At 30.5% G+C, this 22,580-nt stretch overlaps 6 protein-coding genes and 3 pseudogenes across 9 annotated transcripts, besides 1 other annotated feature; 5 read left to right on the top strand and 4 right to left on the bottom strand.

Moving 5' to 3' along the window:
* Nucleotides 1–46: 46 nt before the first annotated feature.
* TVAGG3_1047560 (uncharacterized protein) lies at nucleotides 47–1,162 on the bottom strand (the record flags this gene model as incomplete). The annotated part of the gene is made up of 1 exon (XM_001307329.1): nucleotides 47–1,162. The coding sequence occupies one exon, from the start codon at nucleotides 1,160–1,162 to the stop codon at nucleotides 47–49; it is 1,116 nt and encodes a 371-aa protein (XP_001307330.1).
* A 139-nt stretch (nucleotides 1,163–1,301) lies between these two features.
* TVAGG3_1047550 (leucine-rich repeats (6 copies)-containing protein) lies at nucleotides 1,302–2,525 on the bottom strand (the record flags this gene model as incomplete). The annotated part of the gene is made up of 1 exon (XM_001307330.1): nucleotides 1,302–2,525. The coding sequence occupies one exon, from the start codon at nucleotides 2,523–2,525 to the stop codon at nucleotides 1,302–1,304; it is 1,224 nt and encodes a 407-aa protein (XP_001307331.1).
* A 267-nt stretch (nucleotides 2,526–2,792) lies between these two features.
* TVAGG3_1047540 (ribonuclease inhibitor domain-containing protein) lies at nucleotides 2,793–4,157 on the bottom strand (the record flags this gene model as incomplete). The annotated part of the gene is made up of 1 exon (XM_001307331.1): nucleotides 2,793–4,157. One exon carries the CDS (start codon nucleotides 4,155–4,157, stop codon nucleotides 2,793–2,795), a length of 1,365 nt encoding a protein of 454 aa, XP_001307332.1.
* Nucleotides 4,158–4,309: 152 nt separating this feature from the next.
* Nucleotides 4,310–4,735, bottom strand: TVAGG3_1047530 (ribonuclease inhibitor domain-containing protein; the record flags this gene model as incomplete). The annotated part of the gene is made up of 1 exon (XM_001307332.1): nucleotides 4,310–4,735. The coding sequence occupies one exon, from the start codon at nucleotides 4,733–4,735 to the stop codon at nucleotides 4,310–4,312; it is 426 nt and encodes a 141-aa protein (XP_001307333.1).
* A 3,165-nt stretch (nucleotides 4,736–7,900) lies between these two features.
* Nucleotides 7,901–11,378, top strand: TVAGG3_1047520 (annotated as a pseudogene). The gene has a single exon: nucleotides 8,060–10,250. A coding segment is annotated over exon 1 (2,191 nt).
* A 443-nt stretch (nucleotides 11,379–11,821) lies between these two features.
* TVAGG3_1047510 (Ankyrin repeat family) lies at nucleotides 11,822–13,582 on the top strand (the record flags this gene model as incomplete). The annotated part of the gene is made up of 1 exon (XM_001307334.2): nucleotides 12,384–13,514. One exon carries the CDS (start codon nucleotides 12,384–12,386, stop codon nucleotides 13,512–13,514), a length of 1,131 nt encoding a protein of 376 aa, XP_001307335.2.
* Nucleotides 13,583–14,420: 838 nt separating this feature from the next.
* On the top strand, nucleotides 14,421–15,991 carry TVAGG3_1047500 (annotated as a pseudogene). The gene has a single exon. A coding segment is annotated over exon 1 (1,571 nt).
* Nucleotides 15,992–16,574: 583 nt separating this feature from the next.
* TVAGG3_1047490 (uncharacterized protein) lies at nucleotides 16,575–16,988 on the top strand (the record flags this gene model as incomplete). Its single annotated transcript, XM_001285973.2, has 1 exon — nucleotides 16,575–16,988. The coding sequence occupies one exon, from the start codon at nucleotides 16,575–16,577 to the stop codon at nucleotides 16,986–16,988; it is 414 nt and encodes a 137-aa protein (XP_001285974.2).
* Nucleotides 16,989–17,566: 578 nt separating this feature from the next.
* Nucleotides 17,567–22,580: part of a mobile genetic element that runs on past the window's edge.
* TVAGG3_1047470 lies at nucleotides 20,168–22,230 on the top strand (annotated as a pseudogene). The gene has a single exon. A coding segment is annotated over exon 1 (2,063 nt).

Here is a 22,580-nt window from a genome sequence, read left to right as displayed (position 1 = left end):
CTTCATCATAAATAAATGAACGAATATTAAATCAAAACAGTAGGGTTTATTCATGCTTAGAAACTTCGACAAAAATTGGGAATAATGGTCGAAGTATTTTTCCATCGCATTCCGCGCTGATATCAAGCTCATGATGTCCACTAACCAACGGGATAAAGTTATAATCAATGATTTTAACTGTAGATTCGCTGGTGAAATCGAGTTTTATGGATCTCGTCATTGGCTGGATGTTTCCTGATCCGAAGTTGAGTGTAACAGAGCGTGGAAGTGCGGCGCCAACACTTGAAATGGTTATCGGCATTCTTGAATTCTTGAGAAGATCAGCTTTGACGGAAGGAGCCGTAATAACAAGATCGGAAGGCTGTGTACCAGACTGGAACTGGAAGGAGGACACGTAGTCTGATCCATCGGCTCTCCATGTCAAATTAAAAACTAATGGAAGGTTTGCCATCGCACTTCCGCCTAAATCATTCAAAGGCTTAAGAGCAAATACGCATGTGACAATATCTCCATCGTAAATTTGTAGAGAAGTGTCAGCTGTAGAAATAATCGCGATTTTTTGAGAGAAATCAGTTTCTGAAACGATTTTTTCGTTGAATTTCAAAGCAGCAGAGAGAATGGAAACAGAATCAGTCCACTGCTGTGGGAAATTGACGTTAACATTGATTGAAACTACCATTGATTGAGGAGTGAAGTTAAGAGTCTTATAAATCTTGAATGGAGAAAATGAGAAGCATTTGAGCTTGGAGACAGGCTCTGTTTCTCTGAGGCAAAATGCATCTAATGAAACATTTTGAGCGCAAGTAAGAGGAACAGTTAATCTAATAGGGAAATATAAGATACCATCAGGTGTTTTGAATGATTGTATATTCGGAAGTGTATAGTTTGGAATTAATCCGCCAACTGGGACATAATTCGCTGGTTCTGGAGGATTTGGTGTTTTTTGTAAGTCAACGATAGTGCAATAAAATAAGAAGGCATCCATTGAGCCAACACAGTTCTTAACTTCAATGAAAATAATTGTTTTTTCACCTGGAACTAACCAATTACGGGTTTTTATTTTAGAAATATCTTGTGGTTGGATTTGCGTGTATGCTGGAAGAATAATTCTGAAACTTGCCGATTTCAAAAGCTTTGGAAGATTGTTTTGTTGCGCTAACATTGAGAATTCAAAAAATAAAATCTCGATAAAAAGTGACAAAATTGAATAGATATCAAATCAAAATCATATATGAGTAGAAAATAAATATTTAAAAGGTAAATCATACATGTTTATTAATAAATAAATGTAAAATAAAATGTTAATCAAAATCTATTCTTGTAAGAAACATGGTAGCCAAATTTGCATAGTAGTTTCTATATACAAGTTTATTGTATGAAAAGCAATTGAATACTCCTTCGCAAGATGTGATGTTTGTTGGAATGTGATGGCAAAACTTTGGAGATTTGTAGCAACATTTTACGTATGAAATATAAATAATTGGTTCAAAGGCATCTTTTGTCATCCTTGTTCTCATATCATGAATTCCTAAGTGAGAAATTGTTACGTTTGTAACATTGAAGAAAGCATATCCTTCTAATCTGATGTCATCATATGTTGTAATATTTTTTATTGAATAACAATTATTGAAGACATCATAATTTATTATGCTTTTTTCGCTTATGTTAATGTATGTCAACTCTGTGCAATCATCAAAGGCATTATGATCCACAAATGTATTGTTTGGAATGAATGTCTCATTGATTGCTGATGCCATGAAAGCACCAATTCCAATGTGCATCATTGAATAAGGAATTTGGATCTTTTTAATATTGCTTGATGCAAAAGAATAATCATTAATGATTTCTGTGTTATTAGGGATAAATAGCTCATCAGAGAATGCATCTGTAAATGACCAATTACCAATATTCAATGTAGATGGATATGAAATATTACTTGTGCAAATCCCTCTGAATGAATGTTGATCAATAAATAAAGTTCCTTCAGGAATTGTGATGTTCTCGTGATTTAAGAAGGCGAATGCAAATTTACCAATTGTTACATTGTTTGCTGTTTCTGGGAAAACAAGGGAATTAATAGGAGCATTAAAGAAACAATAGTTCCCAATTTGTTTGACTGATGAAGGAATATTTATTCTTTTGATACTACTGTTGTAAAAAGCATAATCCGAGAGTGTCACAAGACCTTCCTTTAGCTCGAGACTTTCCACAGAACAATTCTGAAAGGCATAACTTCCGATTGTTTGAAGTGAAGATGGGAGTTCCATACATGTGATTATTGTGTCACAGAATGCATAACCTCCAAGATATGTTAAACCCTCAGGAATAATAATACTTGTTATTGATGTGTTCTTAAATGCATATGAATATATATTTCTGATAGAGCGTGGAAATGTAATCTGAGAAATATTACTTGATGCTAAAGAATAGGAATATAAAGTTGTGAAGTTTTCTTTTAGATTCAAATACGATAATGATGTGTTATAAAAAACATTTTCTTGAATAGAAACAAGACTTTCTGGCATTTCTGCATATTTGAGACGTGTATTATAAAATACAAGTTTTTCAATGTATTTCAATCCATTTGAAAGATATATTGTTTCGAGTTGAGAGTTCCGAAATGTTCCCTCTTTAAGATATTCGACTTTTGATGGAATTCTGATTGTTTTAAGTGATGATAATTCGAAACAATATAAACCAATATATTTTAGAGTTTCAGGAAGTTCTAGCTCCTCTAATCCACGGGTTTTAAAGAATGCATCATTATCAATAGCTGTAATAGAATTTGAAAGCTAAAGATGACGAATCAAACTGCTATCGAATGTATTTGTGGGAATATAAGTTACTAAATTTGGAATTCTCAATGATGGAATATTGCATTTTTGAAAACAAAATGAACTAAGGCTGGTGAAGCCTTCAGGAAAATCAACTAATTCACAAGTTGCATTCATAAAACAATACTGACCAATTGATTTTAATGTAGAAGAAAGATATATTTTTTTGATACAAGTATCACGAAATACACTTTCTCCTAGTGAAGTAACACTTTTGGGAACTCTAATTTCATCAAAATAACAGCCTGCAAATGCATATTTTCCAATTGATTTCACACTATCCGGAATATTGAAATATTGTAAGTTTGTATATGCATATTCATAGTCATAAATTGCATTTCTGTCACTTGGTAATGTGATATTTGGCATTGGAGTCCACGCAAAGGCACAATTTCCTACACTCATTCCTGATGTTAAGTTGATTGATATTAAAGATGAGTTGAAAAATGCAAAATTTCCAATTGATTTTATTGTACTAGGAAGATGAATTATGGAAACATTTGAATCCTTGAATGTGCCTGTACCAATTGCTGTCATACTGCTTGGAATAGTAATGTTTCCCATTGGAGTACATCCGAAAGCACTATCACCAATTGTTTTAATTCCATATGGAAGATCAATAAATTGCAATTTACTATTATAAAACGCATAATCATCAATGCTTGAAAGAACAGATGGCAAACGCATAGTACGAAGTTGAGAATCCATAAATGTTCCTGTTTGTATCTGTGTGATGGTTTCAGGGATAATTATTGTTTCAATATTGCAACCTCTGAATGCCCATCTTTCGATTCTTGTAACAGAACTTGGAATTGTGAACTCTCTTAATTTAGAAAAGCTAAACATCGCTTCTGGAATGAATGTGTATCCTTCAGAAAGGGTAAAATGCTTTAACATTGAATTTTGAAATATTGCAGGGCCAATATCAATTAAATGATTCAGAAGAAAAACCTTTAATATTTTAGATCCATCAAACGCATTTGATCTTATCTGATTTAATGTTTCTGGACATTTCAACCAAACTAAAAAGCTACCTGCGAATGTATAATTACCAATATAAGTGACACCATATGGAATTGTTAATGTTTGCAAGGTACAGCCTGAAAAAGCATACTGACCAATTTTTGTTGTATATGGATATTTTATCCAATGAATATTACTATTTGCAAGTCCAAAATCTTGAATTTCTACAAAAGTATCTGGAAGAGAAAGATTAAATACAAGAGTATTTGATAAGGCAAAACTTCCGATAACTTTTATGGTACTTGGGATTGTCAAATTTTCTAAATTGACACAATTTGAAAATACACTTGAGTTAATCATCGACAATCCTTCAAACAAAGTAAAATTCTTAAAATAACAATCACTAAATGCTCCTGATTCAATAATTGTAACTGTAGTTGGCAAAACAATATCATATAATCCAGAATTTGCAAATGAATAGGAAAATATTCTTGTATGTCCATTTGCAATAGTTATATTTCCAAGTTTGCATTGATCGAATGCATGTTCCCAATATATTTTATTGCAGATCCATAATTAAATTTTGTAACTGAAGTATTACAGAATGCGTAATCTCCAAGATGCTGAAAAGAATTAGGAGTTTGTATTTCATTTAACAGTTGGCAATTTTGAAAAGCAGAATTTCCTATAAATCTGATAGTTTCAGGAAGTTGAACTTTTACTAAATTGTAGCAATTATAGAAAGCATTATCTAATATTGTAGTTACGTCATAGATGTAAACTTCTTGAACACTTATGAGGGATTTAAAAGCTGATTCTCCAATTGTTCCAACTTTGGAAATATTAGCTAAGCTGAAAATATTATAACCATTAAATGCCGAAGGTGGGATATCACCTCCAGTAACATGAAGCCATTGATTCACAAAATAAAAATTCATTTTACATTTTGATTTAAATTTTTATTAATTTGTGTGTTTAAATTAAATGAACTCGAGCCAAAGTCAACTATTCTATAAATAAATTTTCCTGAATGATCGAATCCAATTGAAAAAATTCAATTTCTTGAAAATTAAGATTAGTGAAGTAAACATAACAAGAACTCTTCTTTTCGTTGACCAATTAACATAAGAATTGAGTTGAGGACATACCATGATATTATTTTTTGCTAAATTTAAAGATATCAATATGGACTTCAAATCGATTATGATAATATGAGCGATCAAAATTGTATGAATACAATACACGTTACAAATTTGTTATGATTTAGAAAAAAGATCGCTTTGAAGAAAGTTCATCATTTGATTTTTAACCCCCATTATTGGGAGTTTCTCAATTTGATTTTGACAGGGCATTGAAATTTTCCATGAAGTTATTAACACAATTGAATTCATTGTATATTTCATTTACACTGAAGATATTTCATTCTACCAATATCGATGATTATTTATTCGTATTTTATATTCTGAAGTTTTTGTTATTTGAGAATGCTCTCTCAAAATTCAATGCAGTTATGGTTTTCATAAATTTATTGAAAAGAAATTCATTTTGAATATTCGTAAAATCGATCAAAATATCTTTGTATGAATAATCTGTTTATAACATTATATATTACATCAATGATGACTAATAAATCATACCAAATTGTTTACATATTCTGGGAAAATTATTTTTGCCACATTTGAGAGTGATTGCTTCTATTTGAAAGGTTATCATTTAATTTTTTGAAGGCAAGGATTGCAAATGAATCAATGCCAATTCACATAATGATAAATAATTCCTTTAATAAGATTGAATATGAATCAATTGGCAGTTTAAGGATACCCTTACATTGCGTAGTTAGAAAGAGAATATGATATTGTCATGATTGCTAAAGTTTTAGGCTCCAGAAATGAATATACATCAAACTGAAACAATTGATAAATTGAATGAACTTTTGAGAGGTTCTCAAATAAAAAAAATTATCTAATTTTTTACAATATTACTATTATTTTATCCACATATGTATATATAGTAATTTGAGAAAACTTTTAGGAAAAAATAAGTTTAATAAAAATCTGAATTTTACTTGTTGTGGGATTGTTATTAATTGACACTCCAGACGTATTACTAATAGTTATGCGTATGCAATTAAAGTATTTCTGATGGACAAAATGTGAGATTTATATCAGATAATTCATTTCTACTATTAAGTTATTCATTTATGAGTTTGCACTTATTCGCACTAAATAAATAACTATTAAAAATTGTTTTAATTAATTGACACCATATAATAGAGTGAATTTTGTTTGATCAAACAACAATAGATGATAGATATAAAGCCAAGAAATTTGCTATTAATATGCTCTACTTGCTATTTCAATGTAAGTATGATATTTTCTAAATGTTTCGTTCAGATAACTTAGATATATTAGTCAAAATTTGAAATTTTAATAGCACATATATTAAAAATAATTATTATCATAAAAGATTAATGAAATAGTAAAAAAAATCAATCAAATTATAAAAATACAACATTTAGAAGAATTCTTATTATCCTTCAAAAAGTCAGTATTTCTGCTGTAATTTTCTACAATATTGTAGTTATTGCACTTTGTCTATGGATTTGTATATATGTTATATATAAATTATATATCTAAACTGCCCATAAGTGCAATTTTTATATAAATTGTTTATTTCTTTAACAATTTCATATGAAATATGCTTTTTTAAGCGTATCAAAGCTGTGTTCTTAATGTGCATGGATATATCAAGAAAAATGTCGAAAAAAAATGTGAATTCAAAAATTCACTGAATTTTCACCGTTTTTTGAATTTTGCTACAGCACTAATATTAAATAATACTAAAATCTTCTGTCTTTGTAAAAGAATAAATTCTGACAAAAAGTGCTCGTTTAAATTTAATGATCATCTGTATGACTAAGTGGTAAAAAGTGTTTATGACCAAAAAAGGGTTACATGCTTAGTCTATTTTTCTGACAGGATACTCTAGATTTACATGATCTCTATTTCATATCTCCGTTTTTAGATTCTTCGACAGATTTTATGATAGAAACCAAGATTAACAAATTTCCGGCATGTTAATGAAGAAATCTGCAGCTACCCTCAATATTATTTCAATAATCAGTATCGTTTCTCTTACAATTTATTTTTTTCTCAATAATTTAACAAGAAATAACAATACACACTTGGTTTTACGTATAAAAGCTAAGTGTCGAACTTAATCAACTTTACTTACTTAGCAAATGAATATTTTTGTGGTTGCGAGTTCTGAATGCTGAAGTTTTAGATTTCTCTATAAATGATATCATTGCACTTACAATGTTGTTCCAGCCTATCGCATAAATCATAGAAAATCCAAAAAAAAAATAATATAAAGAAAATTCATGTCATGAAGTTCAAAAAATACCGTGTAACATTAAAATTTGTTATGCATAATACATTTTAGCTATTATTGATTTTTTTTAATTTTCGAGAAATTGAATGGTGAGTCCGATAGAGAAATTTTTAAAAATCCTAGTCCTCATAGAAGTAATTTCCCTCGTCTCCCATACTTCCAAATGTATGCATATGACATAAACTTTTATGCATTACACAAGTGGCCAATAATATCTATAGAGTAAAAAATTAGAAATTTAATTTTTTTATATGATAGTTATATTTCAGATTTGCGAGCGTAACTTTTTTCTCCATGGCATACTTGTTTTAAGAGCAAATGATCAAAATCGTCCTTCAATTATTGAAGGAGCTGATATCTTTTGAAAATTGAATTGAAAGGGTATTCAATTTTCAAATTTCCTCTCAATTTTGGAAACATATCAACTCTATGAATTAACAATTATGTGCCTTCACAGTTTATCAGTCATATAAGGTGCTTATAAAGAAAAAAGTTACGCTCGCAAAATATGTTTTTATATAGATTTCACATAAAATAATTATGTAATTTCTAAAAAGAATATTTTTGTTCTTGAATATTAAAGTGTATTGTAGTTTAAAAAGTTTTAAATATGTTGCTAAAATTTCAGGTTTATAGCTCATGTCTAGCATGACTTCTTCGTATGCGCAAAAAATCTGACACGTAAGGGTATCCTTAAGAGTTTTATGTTGCAAAAATTGAAGTAAAATTTTAATGGCCACTGCGAAATATGAAGAGAACTACGGAAATTATGTCATTAAAGATGGACTTATATCGAGCTACATGTTTGATTCATGTTCATCAATGATAAATGCAACAATATCAAATGTTCCTTCAATTGAGGAAAATGCTTTTCAAAATACAAACAATTTAAGGAATGTAATAATTCTCAATGGATTATCACACATATCTAATAATGCATTCATTAATTCTGGCATTAAATCAATCCAAATTTATGGTTCTGTTGTTTCGGTCGGAATCAAATCTTTCTATAATTGCACAAATCTGGAAGAATTCAAACTAACAGGTAGTATAAAGAATATTGGCGATTACTCATTCTATGGTTGCTCGAATTTGAAAACAATTGATTTTTCATCAAACCTTATTAAATTAGGTTCCTTCTGTTTATCATATTGTGATTCTTTGAACAATATAATTTTACCATATGGTTTGCAATTAATTGGTTCTTATTGCTTTTATCAATCTTCTATTAACAGTCTTTCTTTTCCAAAAAACATAACAAAAATCGACAATTGCGCTTTCATGAATACGAGTTTGAACTACATTGAGTTTTCTTCTGATACAACTGCATTCTATATAAACATATTTAACCATACGACGATTAATACAATAATACTTCCAATAAATTTTTTATCAAGCTCTTCCAAAGGTTTTATGTTTCATGAATGTTCAATAACACATGTTGGTTTCCAAGATGGAACAGTTTCAATACCAATGTATCTTTTTACAAATACATCAATAAGTCATATTAACTTCCCTTCAACTCTTCAAGCAATAGGAGATTATAGCTTTTATTTTTGCAACATCCCTGAAGTGATAATTCCAAACGGTGTTAAATCAATTGCATCATATTCATTTTATAATAGTTCAGTTTCAAAATTAGTCTTACCAAATAATTTAGCAACAATTTCAGATTTTGCTTTCACGTATAATCCCATTAAAAATCTTGAAATTCCAGAAAGTATTCAAAGCATAGGAAGTTACTCATTTGCATATACAAAACTTATATCAGTCAATATATCATCACCAACAATGATAATTGGTTCTTATGCATTCGCATATTCTGATCTCTCTACAATTGAAATACCAAATGGAACTACATCAATTGCACCTTGGGATTTTGCAAATTCTAATATTGTCTTGATAAAATTACCTCAATCTCTAACTTCAGTAGGTGATTATGCATTTGCAGGTTCATTGATTTCGAAATTTATGTATTACAATAAATCAATAAACTTTGGAGTTGGTGTATTTCGAGATTCATTACTTGGAAAGTTCAAGTTTAATAATGGAACAACAAAGATACCCGACTTTTTCTTCTCTTATTCAAAGCTTTTTTCAATTGAGATGCCTGATACAATAACATCCATTGGAAATTTGGCATTTGCAGGAACATTAATTAAAAGTATTAATCTCCCTAAATCAATGACAGCTGTAACAACTGGAGCATTTAGTAATTCAAGAATAGAATCAATCAACTTATCTGAAAGCATTACTTATATTGGCAGTTCGGCGTTTGCTTATTGCCCAATTAAATCAATTATTCTTCCAAAATATTTAACAAAAATATACGATCATGCATTTTATCAATCCAAACTTGAGTCAATCAAATTAAGTGCCAGCATACAAGTTGGTGCCTTTGCATGGGGTAACACACCAATGAAGCGGTATGAAATTCCTTTCGGTAGGAGGCAAATATATAATGAAGAACTCTCTGGTATGACACTTGATGTTTTAATCCTTCCTCCAACAATTAATGGTATTGATCCTTATGCATTTTGTCTTTTAACCACCCCAAATCTTACCATTCCATATGGAACAGTTTACCTTGGTTCTAATACATTTGATCATGCAATAATTCAAGAAATAATTCTACCAGAATCTTTGCAGTCTATTGCACAATCAGCTTTTTATTATTGTCAAACTCCAAAAATTATTGTTCCACCAAGTGTATTTAGTATTTATTTCGAGGCCTTTCAATACTGTTACTTTACATATTGCAGTATTCCAGAAGGAATTACATTATTAAATGCTAGTACATTTCAATATAGTTCAATTAAAAGAATTTCTCTTCCATCAACTCTTCAAATTATTGGAAGCAAAGCATTTTACTGTACTCCTTTGGAACAAATTGATTTACCAAATAATTTATCTCTTATTGAAACTGATGCTTTTACAAACACATTATTAACATCCATTTCATTTCCACCTTCAATTCACTCCCTTTGTAATAATGTTTTCGAGAATTGTAACATTACTACAATTGAAATTACTCCTAACTTTACAACACTTAATCGTTAATTTATAGGTTGCAGATGCAAATATATGCATATTTCTAATAACTCGATATCAAAAATCCTCCCCTACGAGTTTATTGGAACATTAATCAAAGAAATTGTCATTCCTGAAGGAGTTACCATAATTGATTACAATGGGTTTTCTAATAGCAATATAGAGAAAATTACTTTCCCATCAACTTTAAATTCAATTGGAAACTATGCTTTCGCCAACACTCCATGCACCACTGTTATCCTTCCTCATGTTATGTATTTGCTTTCTTCATGTTTTAGAGATAGCAATGTTAGACATATAGAGATTCCTCCTTCAATAACTTGGATTGGTTCATATTGCTTTTATAATATAACTTTAGAAACATTAATACTACCTCAAGTTTCTGATAACTTATATATTGGTGACTTTGCATTTGCTCTCCTGAAGTTCAATAATTTTACCATACCAGAAAATACAAATCGTATATCAAATCAAGCTTTTTCTGCATGTGTAATTGAAAAAATAATTTTCCCTGGTTCAGTGGCATACTTTGGAAATTGGACACTTGCAGGCTGCTCTGTTAATGAATGCATAATTAAGTCTGGTGTAACTCATTTACAAGAGTATAGCTTTGCATTTTCTGATATCGAAAAGATCGAAATTCCTTCTTCGGTAATTAAGATTGATCAATATGCTTTCATGTTTTCATCAATAAAAGAGTTCTTGATTCCTGCCCAGTGCAACATCTCAAATAATGTATTCCAAGGATGCTACAACCTTGAAAAAGTTACAATTGGTCAAGGATGTATTATTGGTACAGATGCATTCATTGATTGTAATTCTCTCCGAGAATTATTTGTTCATGATTCAGTCATGTTCTTGGGTAACGCTTTTGGAAACATAAGAAATACAGTTGCCATTATGTACTATGGAGCTTCCGACTCAACAATTCCTGACACAATAAACAACATAAAACAGATTGCTTCCATTGTTAACGTTACTTGCAGCTATACGGGTTCAACCTTTTGCGGAATATCTGTTAATAAATTACTTTGTTAATAGAATTGAATTGTTAAAAATAAAATATTAATTAATTATAATTTTTATGAAGCTTAAATCGCATAATTCGTTCATAATACATTTACTAAATGAAGGGAGTATATTAAATATAGTTAGATGCCCATTCACTTGTTTTTATTTGAGATTATTGAATAATTCATCTTCAATGTTTACCAAGCATTCTGTAATGCTAATGATTATCAGTGTTGTACTCACAAATGCTCCTGAATATGTGATTCAGAGTTAATTTGGAAATTCATTTCGAAATACATTATTTGAAACAAATAGATTCATGTTTAATGTTACAAAGCTTTTAAGATTCAAATATAAGAGTAATATGCTATAAGATGCATTTTATTGAAATAAATTACATCGAATTATCAGTTATAGCTATATTTTTGCTAAGGTAATTCTACACATTTTAAGATAAACATAATCTAGTATCTAACAGTCCAATATTTCAATGTTTTTGATAAATGAGATTTTTTAAAATTTTTTTATGCCATGGATTGTGAAGACAAATAATTTGTCCATAAATATAACAAATATTCTAACATAGTTCATATCTTTCTCATAATCTTTTTCAACCGAAGATATTATCGTGTTTTTCCTATAAAATTACTATTATGAGGATAGTTCATGGATTAAATTCAAATAATTTGTAATGAGAACTCAAAATATAATAGTTGCCAAACAACAATGGAGACTTCAAAACTTCAATGGTGGCTAACCAATCTTAATGATGATAATTACGATGACATCGTAGAAGAGGTACTTGATAGCGACTTCATTAGGGATAGAATGGAAGAATTAATTTTTGAAATCATATATGTTTATAAAATTCGTCCTGAGAAAGAAAAAATACTCACAAAGTTAACAGAATTACTCACTCGACGCAAAAGTAATTTCAATTCGCTCAAATTTTTAATTGCAACTTTATATCGTTTTGTTACTCAACCAAAAACTCATAGAGACCCAGCTGATCAAGTTGTATGCACTAGGTTTTTGAGGAAATTATACAATATGAAAGTTCTTCCTCTTTCAAAAGTTATTGAATCAATTAAATCACCACCGTTAACAATTATTAATCAAGTAATCTTTTTATTGGTTTTCTTCGCCCCAGAATTACTCAAAGAAGCTAGAGAATCTTTCCTTAAAGTCTCTTCTGACGTTGTTAAAAATTACACTGTAAATAAACAATTTGCAGCTTATCTAAGCGATCCAGAGAAGCTCGAGAACAACAAAGAATACATGGAAATGATTGAATACGGTTGGCCAGTTTCATCTCTTGAATATGCAATAATGAAGGACGATGTTACAAAAATGAAGGCTCATCCAAAGTTTTCATTGGATTACAAGGTCGAACCTAATAATTTCGACCAAAATGATTACACACGTTACGGCTGTTCTTTACTTCAATTTGCCGCATTTTACAATGCCGAGAAATGCTTCTTTGAGCTTTGCGATCAGATTCCATATGATGCCTCAATAGTAAATGCAGCAGTTGCAGGCGGAAACATGAAAATTATTGATTGGTTGCATAATAAGGGAGCAGAAGTCGAATTAGCGCTTGAAGTAGGTGCTAACTACCGTAGATATGACTACTTCCAGAAGTATATCACACCAGAAGTCTGTCAGAAACCGAAAATGGAAAATATTGTTGATGATGTTCTTCAAAAGTGCATGTTTACCAACAATTTAGGCATGCTTATATTCTGTCATAACTGTGGTGTTACAAAAGGCAAGGAAAACAAGCTTCTCTTCGATTGTGCAGAAAGTGATGCATATCTTGAGTCTTTCAAGATACTTACACTATTCCCAGAAGTTGATATAAACTCTAGAAACAAGGATAATTGGACTCCTTTGCATAATGCCGCTCATTTCGGTTCATTAAAAATTATTAAACACATGGTTACAATCCCTGGACTTGATATTAATGCAAGGGAAAGCTTGGGAAGGACCCCACTCCATGTTGCCGCTGCAATGGACGAACTTGAAGTAGTTTCATTTTTATTGTCTTGCACAATCGTTGATCCAAACTGTTTGGATGATTGGGATAGAACACCACTTCATCTTGCTGCAGCGAATGGTCGATCACTAACAGTACAATATCTGATTAAAGTGAAAAGTGTTATCATTAACAGGACGGATAAGTTTGGTCATACACCTAAACAACTTTCCAATGACCCAGAAACTATTAATATCTTAGATATGGCAGAACTCGACTTACATTAATTTCAATTTAATTTTTTGTTTTTATTTGAACTAAACAACAAATGTAGTTTAACTTATATCAACTTTTTAACCCAGATATCGTTAGCGACAACCTTGATAATAATTAAAATAAGAGTTACAGGTTCAATTTCATCCAAAATCTTATCGTCTCGAAAAATAAATATCATCGAATGATATAGAAAAGTCAGGAAATAATTGTTGAAACACTTTTTCTTAACATATTTGGGAAAAACAAAGTTATTGGAAATAAAAATATGAAATAATTAACTAATTTTAAGTTCATTTAAATCTAGATACTTTAATGAGTAATATATGTTTATTTTGTAAAATTTCAATTATCTGAAATAAATCGGATTCAAAAAGAAGTTAGAAGAAATTAACTGCATAATATATATTGATATAGTTATTAGATCTATAATGAAGTATTATTCTACCTGAATAACCTTAAATGAACCGAAGTTCTCAAAAAAATTGATATGTTATTGAAATTAATCGAAGAAATTACCATAATTTCAAGATCGATTATTAAATAGAATTAATAATGTTTTTATCTTAGATTTGCTAATTGAATCTGTTGTTTTGTTTGAAAACCACATTTACCAGCATTACTAGGGATTAGAAAATTTACATAAAAATCATTTAATCCCCATTTAACCAATCATAAAATCTGCCACATACAAAAATTCAGAGATTGTCTAACACTCACAAATTCATTACGAATTCATCATTTTAATATATTATACAATTTACCTACAAATTATCGAATTTTTTTTTGATACAGAGCACATTGAAATTTTTGAGATCTCTCAATCATGCGTCCATTTTACAATCTGCTTGTAAAATAAAAACAAGATATTATTATTTTATTTCATTTGAATAAATTTTTTTAAAAGTATTTGAAATTTAATGCTTTCTTTCTTGACGATTTTAACCAGTTCCTTCAAAGAACTACGACGATTTACCGAGCTCGATCAAAAAACTCTTCTTGAACATGCTCAAGCTCCAAGTTTTAATACATTAGAAGTTGGTGCTGAAACATCCCCAAGTGGTGGTCTAAGTAATGTAGATATCACTATTTCTACAACATTTACGACAGGTTTGCAACAAAATCAATATTACTTTTCGTCAATAACATTAACACAATCTTCATCTTTTACAGGATGTTATGCTTTCGGTGCCAGATCTGCTACAGGATCAGGCGGTGCAATGTATATATCCTATTCAATGCTCTCAACATCGACGACGTCAATGATAATTTCTTTCTCTCATTGCCAAGCTGCGTTAGGCGGCGCCATTTTCTCTCATGCATCTGCAATATATATTAATAAGTGCAGTTTCACATATAATACCGCTTTTAAATATGGCGGAGCAATACATTTTCAAGGTGAATTTAATAACCAACTGAGAACGCAATTATCCCAGTCATACTCGTTTATATGCCAAGACGCAACTTTTGCTAACAATGAAGCCCTAGAAATTGGTGGTGCTATCTGTTTTACGAACGTTAAGGAAGCTTATTTAGATACAACCAAGATCTATCAGAATAAAGCGTCTTTTGCAGGTGCAGGATTTTATGTGCATGATACAGATCTTTTAAAGTTATTTTCATGCGACTTTTACCAAAATTCATTAGCCACAACCGAAATTTCCAAAAGATCCATAGCCAAACAACAAACGATCAATACAAATAATTATAATTCTAGATTCCGTGCTCGTGGCGGCGGTGCTCTTTGCATTGTATCAGATAACAAACTTCATGTTAATCCTCTCGGTACAACTAAGTCAAATGAAAGGAGACAACTTATTACGCAGAGCTGCTGCTTCTATGGAAACAGCGCCGGCACATTGGCTTCCTCTTTTGGCAATGGTCCAGGACACGAAATTATGGTCGACGGTTTGCTATTCTGGAATTCACAAAATGATGGTATTAAAGGATTCGATGAAAATGATCCAGACCAAAACCTTATATCTGCAAGTACAAAGTCTTGGTCAGCTACATCTGGATCTTCAATTGATTTCAATTTTTATCTTTTAGTGTCAAGTGGAACGACATGCAGAACAGCTAACGATTGGAATAGTGTTTCTCCAGTTACAATTGCTGAATCTTCATATAATCCAGCAAGACAAAGTAACAATGCTGCTTCAGGTACAAGTTCAGTTCCTTCCCCATCATCGTTCTTTTTGAGGGCAACAGCTATATCGAAATTACCACAAGCTACAATGAATCCAGTGAAAACATATCCAACCGCTAAAAAGATGACTTCCGGGAGTTATCCATATTCTCCAAGAACGCTTTCACCAATAAGAACTTTTGCGCAAAGAACACCATTCAAAACTCCATTCAAAACTGCCCATAAAACTCCATTCTCAACTGTTCATTCCACTCCTCATTCCACAGCCTACTCTACTCCTCATTCTACACCACACTCTACTGCACACAGTACTCCACAGAAAACTGTGTTCAAGACTCCATTTAAGACCGCCTTCTCCACTCCTCATAGTACTCCTCATTCTACTCCACATTCCACACCCCATTCAACTTTCCATTCTACTCCACATAGTACTCCACATTCAACTCCTCACTCTACACCACACAGTACTGCTCATTCGACCCCACACTCTACACCGCATAGTACACCACACTCCACTCCACATTCAACACCGCACTCAACTTTCCATTCTACTCCTCACAGCACTCCACACAGTACTCCCAATTCTACTCCACACTCAACACCTCATTCCACCCCACATTCCACTGCACACAGTACCCCTCACTCTACACCACATAGTACCCCGCATTCCACCCCACATAGTACTCCACATTCCACTCCTCATTCTACACCTCATTCTACACCACACTCCACACCGCATAGTACTGCCCACTCAACTCCACATTCTACACCTCATAGTACTCCACATTCAACGCCTCATTAAACACCACATTCTACCGCTCACAGCACTCCACATTCCACACCACACAGTACTCCACACTCTACTCCTCATTCTACCCCACATTCTACACCGCATTCAACACCACACTCAACACCGCACAGTATTCCAATGACTACACCACACATGTCACAAAGATATCAACCAATTAAAATTGAGGATACAGACAGCCTCAGCCAAATTAACGAAGAGAAATTGTCTATAGAAAAGAAATCCAATGCTGTAATATATGCAGCAGTTGCTATTGGCTGTTTCTTACTTTTAACTTTAACAATAGTTTTAACTTTGTATTACACAAAGAGACATGTTAGGAATGCTGGAACAGCAAGCTCTTCAATATCAGTCCAAGATATTCAAGAAGGTACTGTAATTAATCCAGAAATAGATGGAGAAGATGATGATTTGCTTTCAAAGGTGCCTTTGTGGACTAAAACAATAGAAAACCCCGGCCCATTTATTACGGAGTTCGAAGAAGACGAGGTCGGATATTTCTTCATGATCGCTGCAAATGCTTTTAATAATTAATATTATATCATATATATTGATTTCCATGTATAATTTATATTTTGTTTTTTTATTATTATAAATATTCGGTTTTATAATCGGTTTTATATTATATTTTCATCTAAGGAACATTTTTAAATAGTTTATCGTCAAAAGAATAATGATCGAATTTCATTTCAAATATCATTCTATCAGAATGATTGTATATGCCAAAAATGAAATTGAATGCTAAAATATAGTTGATCCACATATCTGCTTTTCTAATTTTTCAATAAAATTGCTTCACGATCGTTAGTAGTATATGTGGAAGGGTTGTGTGACTTTTTTTGTAAACGTAAGAATTCATACAATATTGAACGATTTTGTATCATTTTTTTTAACATATGAAGTAAAAAATGTATGATTCTTACGGTTTTTATTCTTACGTTTTTGAATAAATCAAGATTTAAAAAATTTTCAAAATTGTAAGACATTTACACTCAGCCCATACATAATGAAATAAACCATTAAAAAAATTAACATTAATTTTAAAAGAAGCTATATATAGATGATGTCAGATATTCCGCGATTAATTAAACATTGTTTAAATCCTGAATGGGTTAAACTTAGTTATGTTTATTATTTTATTTTTTTATTTTGTATGAAATGAGTGTCAAGACTAACGATGTTAAAAAATTAGGATTCACAAACAGGGAAATAAAGGATATATTAGAGGAGGCGGGTTATGAGGTTGATAAATATTATTTAAGAAATTGTCAAAAATTCGCGGAGTTTTTAAATGAGTTTGATTATGATGGAAAAATGAATAAAGATGATGTTATAAATTTCTTATATCCCACATCTAAAAAAGAAGAAAAACCTAAAGAACCTGATGTTTTCCCTGAATATTATGAAGAACGAATTAAAGATGATGAATATTATAACGATGAGATTGAGAAATTGGAACAATTAAGAAATGAAATAGATGAAAGAATTAGTGAATTGAGAAATGCTGAGAATGAAGTAGAGGGTTTAATGAATATCCCAGCTTCAGAATCAGAAGTTCAAAAATCACATGAGGAAAGATATAAAAATTACTTTTTGGAATCTACTAAAAATTTATTAGATGGTGATATTGACGAAACACTTTCAGAAGAAGGCACAAAATTTATTCATAAACATAAGCTTCAGTTTATTGACGATGGAGATTATCCATGTATATTACTTTCACCTCCTCTTGATTCTGAAAAATTCAAAAAAGCACTGAAAAATGTAACATATGCAACAAATACGATTAAGAAAGAAGATCATGATATTTACACAAATTATTATTTAAATAAATGCACGGGTGTTGATAAAGTTTTTGATTTATTAGATAAAATATCAAAAGAAACCATTGGAACATATAAAATTTTGTGTGATTGTGGTTTCATTATTGAAGATACCAATAATGTTTCATATGAAAGAACAGCACCGAAGGAAGACGAAGTTGAAAGGTCTATACCATTCGTTATTAAGAATATAAAAGATATGAAAACTTATAAACATTATATTTATTCATTTATTTCAGAAAAAATGGAAGCAACCCATAAAACATCTTCTCATCATTTTATAGCTATTCATACATTCCTTTTCAAAGTTGTGAAATTAAATAAGACAGGAATTAGATTTAATGTATCAGGGTACGCATTCTTGAGTAAATTAAAATGTATTCGTCACGTCGCAGATGATAAAAATTTATGTGTTCTTAATTCATTTTATGGGCTTTAAAAAATAAACTTTATTTTTTAATTTTTATTCTTACATAAATGAACAAAAATGGAACAGCTAAAATGAATGATAATCAAATTAGAGCAGAAGGTAGAAGGTTATTTAAACGCTTCTATAACATTCCTGATGGTGTTAATCCTAAAACTCGTAGAAGTTATTTAAATGAAGCAATAGATTCATATGAAGGGTTTGACATTTCATCAGAAAGTGAGAGGTTAGCAAGAATGTTAAATGTTAATATTGATTTCTATTATTGTGATCCTCAACCAGAAGACGTAGACATTAACAAGGTAGACTTTCCATTAGTGGATTCAATAATGATAGATCCAGAATTTGAAACAGTAAATATTTTATTAACACAGAGTCCATGTGGAAAACTTCACGCTGACAGAATAACAGACGTTGAAGCACTCACCGGCTATAGAGTTTGTCCATATTGTAAAGAAGAAGTTTATTCTATCCGTGATGATCCAGAAAGGAAAAACCAAAGAAGATTTTTAAAGCATTGTGAGAAATGTAAAGAAAATAATGGAAGATTAATTCAAGACGTTCAGTTGCAAAACACACAACAACCATATGCACCACATATTACGAAACAGAAGATATATCAGTGGTTATTAGCTCATAATTTGCAGGAATATTATCAACCAACAAGATATTATATTACTTTTGACTTCGAAACATTAGAGACTAAAGAAGAACTTCAACTTTCTGAGTGTGCAACTTTGAACGCTTACTTAAAACCATTCATGGTATCATCAACGGTTAAATTAAATGATAAAACATATACGAGGAATTTTTGCTTAACTTCGAGTGATTCTTTTATTTCTGATTGGATTGAGTTTTTATTTTCAACCTGTTCATTAGTTGCTAAATCAAATATGAGTCAATACAATGAATTAATGAAGCCGCAAACGGACCAAACGGCGGGGACTTTGTCTCATACATTAAATGAAAAACAGAAGGAAGCATTTAAAGAACTTCTAGATGAGGAATTCAATAAAGTGAATATCATAGGTTTTAATTCGGGAAAGTTTGATTTAAATTTAATTCTTCGTGATTTAAACACTGCAAAATGGAAAATAAAATCAATGCTGGGTTCATCTTCACAATTTAAGCAAATCATTGTAAAGAAAACAAACGTTCCATATGAATTAAGATTTATTGACATCAGAAATTATATAGCGGGTGGGACATTAGACCAATTCACTCAAGATTTCGGAAACAATAAATCACGTGTTAAATCCTTTTTCCCTTTTCAATTCATCACGTGGGAAAATTACGAAGAAGAATTATATAAAGAGGAACCATTCACGAAAGATTCATTTTATTCAGTATTAACTCAAGAAACTATATCAGATAGTGATTATCAAATATATCTCAATGATGCTAAAAACTTTAAGAATAGATTAGAATATTTTATTCATTATTGCAATAAAGATGTTGAAATTATGATTGACCCAATTGATAAAATTATTGAAGAAACATTTGTTTATAAAATTGACATGCTTCATAATCTTTCTTTATCATCGAATGCATCAATGATTCGTTACGCTTTAGCATATAAAGACTTTAATCCTAATGAAAAATATCCTGAGGAAGAGATAGAATCAAGTTTTGAATTAACGAAAAAGTATTGGAAATATAAAATTGAATCATATAAGAAACAAGATGAAAAAGCAGAAAGGGATACTAAAAACAATGTTTCAATGGATGATTTTCAATACTATCACGATTTAATCCTTTCATCTAAATGCAAAATGTGTGGTAAAGCGTTTACATATGCTAATAAACCAACATTGGATAGAATCGATAATGAAAAACCACATACCAAAGAAAATTGTCAGTTAATGTGTTGTTATTGCAATGTCGTAAAATCAAATAAAGATGAAGATGTTCAACGTTTAAGAATCAATTTAAGAAATTATGCATTAAAAAATAATTTACCAATGACTTTAGATTCAGTTGAAGCTTATCACATTCTCCGTAATGGAATTACTGGTGGTCTATCAAATGTTCAACATAGAGTAAATCTTAAAGGAATCACGCACATTAATAAACTTTCATATAATCCAGAAACTAAAACTGTATCAAATGAGGACACCACCAACATTATGACTCATTTCGTTGGAGTTGACTTTAATTCATTATATCCTTCATCATTTTCATCTAATCCTCATGATTTCATTCAATATACTGACCATAAAATGTATATGCCGGGAAGATTGAATGGTGTTATCATTTGTGATACAGCAACAAAGAAAGCAAAAGCACTGGGAATTATTAGAAAGAAAAATACTTTATTCGTGGCTGAAGTAAAGGGTCACATTGATGAAAAATACATTAATGATTACATAAACTTTTTACCGATAATAAGAAACTTAGATATTATCACAGATGAAAAAACAATTGGTAGTTTTATGTATAATTACATGAAATCAAACAATCTACCAGTTGACCAGAAACAGAGAAAATTAACTCAGTTAGCATCAACACACAACCAATATCAACCATTTTCTTCTTATTATCTTTGGTATCTAATAGACAGATTTCATTTTATCATCGATGATATTCAATCAATTTTAACATTTACGAAAAACACTTATTTTAATGAATTTGCGAACAAATTTATGAACGAAAGACAAAAGGCTGAATTAGAAGGAAATAAAGGAAAAAGTTTATTTTGCAAGATTTCGCTTAATGGATCATATGGTTACGATGCAATGAATACACAAAATTACGCAAAGACTAAAATAACGAATGCACAGAAGTCACGCGTTGCATGTATGTCAAATAAGTTTAAAAACATAAGAGAAATAGGTGAGGATACATATCAAGTGATGCTTAAAGATAGATTTTATAGATGTGATACATGTTTACAAGAGGCATTCTTCACTTTAGATAACGCAAAATACTGGTATTTGTTTTCATTTATGATTTTATGTATAAATGCATGGATGTTAATCGTTTTCATTTCATTGAAGGTGATACTGATTCATCTTATTGGGCAATCGCTGGCGATCCAAGTCTTCCTAACACTCAAGCATTTCAAGCAATTGTTACCGATAAACAATTTTATGATAAAAACATTTTCAAATTCGCACCATTTGATTTCTTCTGTTTTGATGAGAAATTTAAACCTAAATTAAAGAATAAAGCTGAAGAAAAAGCACATGAGAAGAAGTTATTGGGTTTAGCAATTGAGAAACAAGGCGATAACATGGTTGCTTTATGCCCTAAATGTTATACATCATTCAACGGTTCAATTGATGGAAGTGATTTTAAAAAGATTGCACAAAAAATGAAGGGTGTTAGTTTAAGACAAAATAAGCAATTAACACCTAAAAAATATTTGGATATAATAAATGATAAAGTGATATTTGATGGTCAAAATATTAATTTACAACTTAAAAACGGGTCAATGACTCGCTTAACAATCGGTAAGACTGCATTAACAGGAGCACACACTAAGGCTGTATGTTGTGAAAATGGATGTTGTATGCCATTTATTTAATAAAATACCACAGAAGAGACAAAAGGAACCAAATGGTTTTGATACTATGATTCAAAGAGGTGGGCACCCTTAAAACATTGATTTTATTTTTATATAAATGGATAACACAGATTTAAAAATTTTAATTGCTGATTTAGTACTTAATCAAAAATTTCTTAGTTATTACGATTTAAAAGCATATCTCCAAAAATATAATAATATAACGGGTGATGATATGGAATATTATTATCCATATTATAAAAATGAAATTTTGAAATATCATAATAAAATAATTTCTGAAATTAAAGACAAAATTAAAAATAATGAATATTCAAAGGGAAAAACTAAATCACAGCTTAAACAGTTGAAAG

Source organism: Trichomonas vaginalis, chromosome I (assembly GCF_026262505.1).
Source record: "Trichomonas vaginalis G3 chromosome I, whole genome shotgun sequence".
NCBI classification, from domain to species: domain Eukaryota; phylum Parabasalia; order Trichomonadida; family Trichomonadidae; genus Trichomonas; species Trichomonas vaginalis.
Note: the sequence above shows the minus strand (reverse complement) of the source record. Positions and strands in the feature narration are given on the sequence as shown.